At 45.4% G+C, this 6,988-nt stretch overlaps 1 protein-coding gene across 1 annotated transcript; it reads left to right on the top strand.

Moving 5' to 3' along the window:
* The first annotated feature begins 2,317 nt into the window (after positions 1-2,317).
* Positions 2,318-6,407, top strand: LOC139335534 (serine/threonine-protein kinase pim-1-like). The gene is made up of 6 exons (XM_070969177.1): positions 2,318-2,735; positions 2,966-3,072; positions 3,193-3,243; positions 3,411-3,777; positions 4,371-4,547; positions 4,656-6,407. Exons 1-6 carry the CDS (start codon positions 2,654-2,656, stop codon positions 4,868-4,870), a joined length of 999 nt encoding a protein of 332 aa, XP_070825278.1. The 5' UTR covers positions 2,318-2,653; the 3' UTR covers positions 4,871-6,407.
* Positions 6,408-6,988: the final 581 nt, after the last annotated feature.

The following is a 6,988-nucleotide window of genomic DNA, read 5'->3' as shown; positions in this document are numbered from 1 at the left end:
GAGGAAGTAGTTCATAGAAGTATTATGTAAACCAAGTCTTTTGCCATGGTGCTATTTTCCCTTGTGGCCTGTAGAGTGTCAGTGTGCAGTGCAGGACCGATATGTGAAAGAAAATGTGGCGAACACTTGAGTGACAGTCACAAAAGCTCTTCATATATGGGGCCACGTGAGTAACTGTGAATTTAATTGGTGCCTGCTGACGTAAAAACTGGGGTGTCCTGCTTTACAGTAAGAACCTGTTTCCCCCTCCTCAGGGGACATCGAGACTTCCAGAGATTGGACGGAGCAGCTGGCCTCAAAGTGAGCGGTGCAACTAATAATCTATCCTTCTGACAGATGAGGTTAGATGGCTGTCATCTGAGCCCTGCTGATCATGCAGGCAGGGATATCTGCAGCACCACAGAGATGCACTCACTGATGGCATTTCATAGGCCTGCACTCACCGTTGCACTCATTGCTTTGGACCTCTTCACTTTCACACACCTCTCCAATGCCCCTGACTGAGCATGAACTCACATGCTCCTGCTTTCACCTCACGCGCATTTCAGGACACTATAAAACCATTGATGCTTTAACTACAATTACTACTGTATAGTGTTACTACTGTAGCTTAACAGGATCATAGATCTTCAGGTTCAAATTCAGCTGTGAATTAAATTATTTGAAGAGCAATAAGAGACCCCTAAATTATGAAACTAGAAAAACAGGGTGTGGTTTGCTTACACTGCACTAATCTATGCATTATTCACACTTTCAGGTGTAATCATTGATTGTTGGCACTCAGGAGTTATGTAGTTCAGCACCTGGTTTGCATATTGTTTTCAAACATGTCAGAGGTATTAAAGGAATTTGCCCTGGGCATCCCAACAGCAAGTATGGACACTCCCGTTCACTCATTTTCATTCCAGTCAGTCAGACTGACTGTCAAACACTATATGGAATAGTCCGCTGACTTTCTTTTCTTTTCTTTTCTTTTCTTTTCTTTTTTTTTTTTACAAGTACTTTATGAGCAAAATGGTGTTGCTTTATATTAAACTTGTGTTTCTGTGTGCACATTTCTGCATGTTGGCTCGTGCAACACAGTTAAATAAATGACTGCACATACAAGCATGCAAAAGGTTGGACAACTTTTATTATGGAGCAGCTGCCAAAAGTCCATTAGAATAAATGAATAATAACTAAATACACATTTCTTTCTTATTAATTCCTTTCCCTCCAGTTTGGTAGAGATCTCCCCATTACATATTTATGAAACAGGCTTACAATCTATCAGAGGTATAAGAGTTTTACAACTTAGCCTGACATTTCAAAAGAAAACCAAACATAACTTTGGCAGGGAAAGGCGAGGGAGGGAGAGAGCACGCTGTTCACACAAATGCATGCGCGGGAAGGAGGAGGGCGGAGAGAGGAGGAGCAGAGAGAGGAGGCCGGGGGAGGGGGGAGTAAATGGAAGTCTTTTTATCTCTAGTTTCCCACATCCTGTGAACGGCTGCAAACGCGGCCACCCAATTTGAAAGAATGAGTGGAATGCGCCTATTCTCCCCGGCGCGCTTTGATGCGCAGCCAGTGGAGAGGCATTGTCAGGCAACTCAAATAAAGACCATAGTCCTGGACTTCACTTCAGCCAATAAACCTATGTGTTAAATGTGAAAATAATCAGGTAAATGACAGGGGTTAGAATGGCTGGAATGCAATTGATGAACTGCTCTCAGGTTGAATAGGTTGCGTGTCCCTTCATGCAAAAAAAGTCTTCATTAAGCCATGTGGATGCTTTCGGGCAGCCAACAGCAACAGTCTGTTTCTGCTTTCATATGCAGACACAAGTGGAGAAGACAAGAGGGTACGATCAAAAAACAAAGTAACACACTTTGCAATCAAATATGGCGAAACTGCATCTTTTCAAATGGAATTTAGTATACGCCCAGATGCATTAACATGCACTTCAGTCCTTCATTACTCGTGTCTTTTTAAAGCTATTAATAATAACCTGATCATATCCTATATTTGAGTGGCTGAGTCTTTTTCCCGCGAAGGAAGGAGACGGGGTGGGGGGGCATTCCCCTGAACTTGAATTCATAATTATTACTTCAGCCTCCCCCCTTTTTTAGCGGGTTTTTATTCCCGCCACGTCTGTGTCTGGCCCAGCCGGTTATGAGGTTGCCTTTATTTTCATTTGGTGATTGACGTGTGTTTGGAACGCGGATCTGGAGTCCTATTGGTGCAGAGAGCGGAAAAAGGCGGCGACATGTGTGACGTCGTAGCATATTGCGACGCCCTCTTACTACCGCCTTAAAACCGTCCTCCCCCCCAGCTCGTTGTTTCCTAGAGCCGGTGTCTGACGGAGGCATTGGTCGCTCCACCGTCTCATCAGTTTCTATCGTGAATTTCACTCAGCTGTTTACAAAACATTGCGGGGATCAGCAGTTCATACGTCCGTAGTCCGGGACGAAGCTTTTGGCGACATTTGCCTGGATCGCAAGCGGGTTTTCTTCTATCCAGATGAGAGGATTCCTGCCGCATTTCTGTTGCTGCAACGTGGACTTAAACCTCTAATGATCCGCGGGAGACGGGAGAGTCGCTCTATCGGAATAAAACAACTATACTAAACCAAAACAAAAACGAAGAAGTACCTGTGGTGGATATCCTCAAAGGAATGCTGCTGTCCAAGCTCAATTCTCTGGCCCACATCTCCACCGTAGACATGCCGGCGAAAATCCAGCTCCAAGTTCATCAAGGTTAGACGCCCTTTTTCCACTGTGTCGTCAATGGAGGACGGAGCTGCAGCAATGGCTGGCAGCTCCCGCTCCGAGGCTCATTTTCATGGACTGCAGTTCATTTCAAACCACGACTGAGTGTTTACACCGTTGTGTTACGTAGCGTTATCTTTGCTGTGGGTGGCGGTGTGGTGGTCGGGCTGGCGGAGGCTGGTCTTGGTGTTCACCGGCTGTGTTTATGTTTGTTGCAGTGAAGGAGAGGGAGCCTTTCGAGAAGCTCTACCAGGTCGGCGGCGTGCTGGGCAGCGGCGGCTTCGGCACCGTGTACTCCGGTACGAGGGTAGCCGACGGAGCTCCGGTTAGTACGCATTATTATTATCATTATTCTTATTATCATTATCATTATTATTGTTATTGTTACTATTATTATAGTGCTGTTGTAAGTCGCAGGTCCTTAACGCGGTCTCTTCTTTGCTAGGTTGCTGTCAAGCATGTGGCCAAGGACAGAGTCTCCGAGTGGGGAGAGCTGGTAAGAGCCGATTTCTACAACTGTTTCAGTGCTAATATCGACCCAACTATCATGGTATTATGTACTAGACAACTATATTGCTTTTATAACGAACTATTGACAGTTTTCGATTTGAGTGTCCGCATACATACATGGACTAAACTCAATGTTTGTCACTGTCTGCGCAGCCTAATGGCTCCCGGGTCCCGATGGAGATTGTGCTGTTGAAGAAAGTCGGGACGGGCTTCCGCGGCGTTATCAAAATGCTGGACTGGTTCGAGCGACCGGACAGCTTCATCATTGTGATGGAGAGGCCCGAAAATGTCAAAGACCTGTTTGACTTCATCACGGAGAGAGGTGCCTTACCGGAGGAGCTGGCGCGGAGCTTCTTCCGCCAGGTGCTGGAGGCCGTGCGGCACTGCCATAACTGCGGCGTGGTGCACCGGGACATCAAGGACGAGAACATCCTCATCGACCTCCGCACCGGAGAGATGAAGCTCATCGACTTCGGATCTGGAGCCCTGCTGAAAGACACCATATACACAGACTTTGATGGTGAGTCATCAATGTGATGGATTTGAAAATTGTTTTATTGATCTTGTCTTGATTTTTTAGAATGCAATAGGGTGTCAGGTTTTTTTTAACGTCGTGGTCATTTGAGCGGCACATCTTTAGTCTCATGATTTGTGCCCGCCGACCCCAGCAGGAATTCCTAGGTTGTGTCATTGTGACATCCCCCATAGCAGCCTGTTAGTACCGGCCCAGTAACATCGCCGTTGCTTTGGCGCCTCCCATCGGGAGGAAGTGGTATTTTTACAACTCAAAGTTTGTAAACAAAGTCACATGTCTGCTCCCCCTCCCACACACGCTCCTCTCTCTCACACACACACACACACCCAGCCTCTCACGCTCCCTGGCACCTGAGCTCAGATAATACCTCCAGAGACAGGCTCAGCTGATAAACCTGCACTCCTTGTCAGTCATTTAACGTCACCCACAGTGCTTTTATTTTCCAATGGACAGGACAATACAAATATAATTAGACGACTGTGTCAGTGCTGAGATATTTTGACAGTTGTGTTCATTTGCTCTTTCTTACTGAGGTTTCGGTTTTTGACAGTGTTTCTCTTTTTCCTGCCACTTGACAGGCACTAGGGTGTACAGCCCACCAGAGTGGATCAAATATCATCGCTATAATGGACGCTCTGCCACAGTGTGGTCCCTGGGTGTCTTGCTGTATGACATGGTGTGTGGGGACATCCCATTTGAACACGATGAGGAGATCACAAGAGGGCAGGTGCTCTTCCGGAGGAGAATCTCCACAGGTAAATTCACACTGCAAAACCTGTTTTATTTTTTCGCTCACAAGTGTCATATTTCATACTTGGTTTAGTGCTCCAGACTTAGTGGTTGTCCTCCCCCTGCTCCTCCAGAATGCCAGCAGCTGATCAAGTGGTGTCTGTCACTGCGGCCAGCTGACCGTCCATCCTTCGAAGACATCATCAACCACTCGTGGATGCAGAGCACATCCTCCTCCGTGGTCCCATCCACAGTGCAGACAGAGAAGACAAGCACAGAGATCAGGCTGCACAGCATCAGCCACGAGCCCACAGCCTTCATGCCCACGCCTGTGGCTGTGGCTCGGTGATGGAGGTTCGCTCCGGGCCATTCTGGTCCGAACTGGACTGCACTGACAAAAGACTATTACAGCGGACTTATGTAACAGAGTTGAAGCAGAGAGGAGGGGGGCTGGGCTGCGCACCAGGTGCACACACAGGCAGCAGCAAGGTGTAAAGGACTACACAAAGGGGAGGCCGGCATCACGACAGAACCTCTCCACCCCCTCCACCCCGACTACTTGATTTTCCCAGCTCTTTGCCCTCGTCAGTGTCAGAGCATCATCTTCTCTGGACTCTGATCTAGGCAGCGGGTGTTTGTCAGTCTGTAGGAGGGCGTGCTCGAGCAAACACAGCCCATGCGCTGGCTGTTCTGCTGAATGGCAAGCGGGCAGCACATAACAGAGTTATGTAACCTCTCGCTGTACTCTACTCTCCCTCGATTCTCTGTCACAAGAGTGGGACGAGCAGAGGCGTCGGCAGAGAGGGGAAAGGTTTTCAAAAAGTGCCTTCTGTGAGATTGTTGGGGGACCCTGAAAATACTTGAATTTGTGATAGCAGAAAGGCTCTTCTTCTTCTTCTTCTCAGCCTTTTTGCTCCTTACTCTGTACAAGGCTTTATATTGTTTATCGCTGTTCTTCTTCTCCTCTCATGGGCCTAGATCAGTAAAGCCCGTGCCATTTACAACCACTACTATCACCACTACTCCAATGTCATTAGCAACCAGACAACCTCATAAGTCCGGCAGCAACCCGTGCAAACAAATCATAAAAAGAAACACTGGACTTACCTCACTCTCTTTACTACAGCATCCACCTCTACTCTACAACCTCCGCTTCCTCCTCTTCTCGTGTTGTACTGTATACAAACACAAGGCTTAGGCGACCGCTCGCTCACACCCACCTGAATGCACACCACAATGCAAACGTAACCATACCGAAATACAACATCCTCTGCTCTTCGCTTTGTTTTTGTTTTGTTTTTTAATGTTTCAACAGTGCCTCACACAGGTCTTAAAATTCGGCAGAGACAAGAATTGTAAATAATAATGATATTTATTATTGCTGTGACTTCTTTCTCACACTCAATGAGCGCAGAATTTATTTATTTATTTATGAGAATTTCGGCTGTATGTGCTTCATTCCACAGTCAGTGAAGGGCCCACAGATTATTTAAAGGCAAACAAAGGCGAGATGATTTTTTTTTTTGACCATATTTATGGCTTAAAATTTGAAAAGAGCAGATGTGTGTGTGTATGTTTGTGTATGTAATGTATATAATGTTGTAAGTAGTCCCAAAAGCACTTCCATCTTAATGTATCTAAACATTGAACGTCTACTGATGGTAACTGGTTTTGTTACGTTGTCGTCTGCTGTGTGAATTCTGAATGTTGGATATGTATGTGTGTGTGAGTGTGTATGAATGTATTTGTGTGTGAGAGAGAGACAGGATGAGTTTCATGATTGCAGCTTGGATTGTTGTTTTTTTTTTCATCCATTCAAATTAGAATTGTAAATTATGTTAGAAACTATTTTTATACAATTTCAATAAATATTTTTTTAACTATGATCACTGACTTCTTTGTATTGCTTCAAGCACCCGGTCATAGTTCTAAATGTACTGTTGGAGCTGCAGCACGCTTCAGATCAAGGTGAAACCATATGTCTTACACATATCACAGTAAAAACAGGATGCTAGGATAAAATGTGTGTAGGATAGACTTTGCAAGAACAGTTTAAATAAACACTGAATTTGAAAACATAAAAAGATTTACTAGGTCAGAAGGAGCAGTTTCCTGTTAGATGCCACTGTAGGAAAGCAGCACGTACGGCGAGAAAAGATGAAGAGATAAAGAAGACAGGCTGGCATCTTCTCTTATCTCCTCATCTATTCTCTGTATCCGGGGGGTGATGACACATAGACGAGAAAACAAGCTCAAAACGCAGAACTGACTTTCTACTACACACTCAGATGCTGAAGGATGGTAAACAACCAATATCATTATTGGTAGAAAATAGGTCATTTGTGCAGAACATGGACTTTTTCCTTGAAGTTCCTCATTTAGAGGTGAATAAAACTCATTTGCTAAATGCATCTATTTGAAAATACAGTGGCCAGTAGCCATAAAGTGGATGTTCTGTATGTTGTAA

Source organism: Chaetodon trifascialis, chromosome 8, assembly GCF_039877785.1.
Source record: "Chaetodon trifascialis isolate fChaTrf1 chromosome 8, fChaTrf1.hap1, whole genome shotgun sequence".
Classification (NCBI taxonomy): Eukaryota; Metazoa; Chordata; class Actinopteri; order Chaetodontiformes; family Chaetodontidae; genus Chaetodon; species Chaetodon trifascialis.
This window is presented reverse-complemented; position numbering and strand designations above follow the sequence as displayed.

What these genes read in the sequence shown, in the direction of transcription:
- LOC139335534 (XM_070969177.1), top strand. Translation starts at nt 2,654, where the DNA reads ATGCTGCTGTCCAAGCTCAATTCTCTGGCCCACATCTCCACCGTAGAC. An exon ending in CATATACACAGACTTTGATG is followed by an intron (nt 3,778 to 4,370) that starts GTGAGTCATCAA and finishes GCCACTTGACAG; the next exon opens with GCACTAGGGTGTACAGCCCA. An exon ending in CCGGAGGAGAATCTCCACAG is followed by an intron (nt 4,548 to 4,655) that starts GTAAATTCACAC and finishes CTGCTCCTCCAG; the next exon opens with AATGCCAGCAGCTGATCAAG.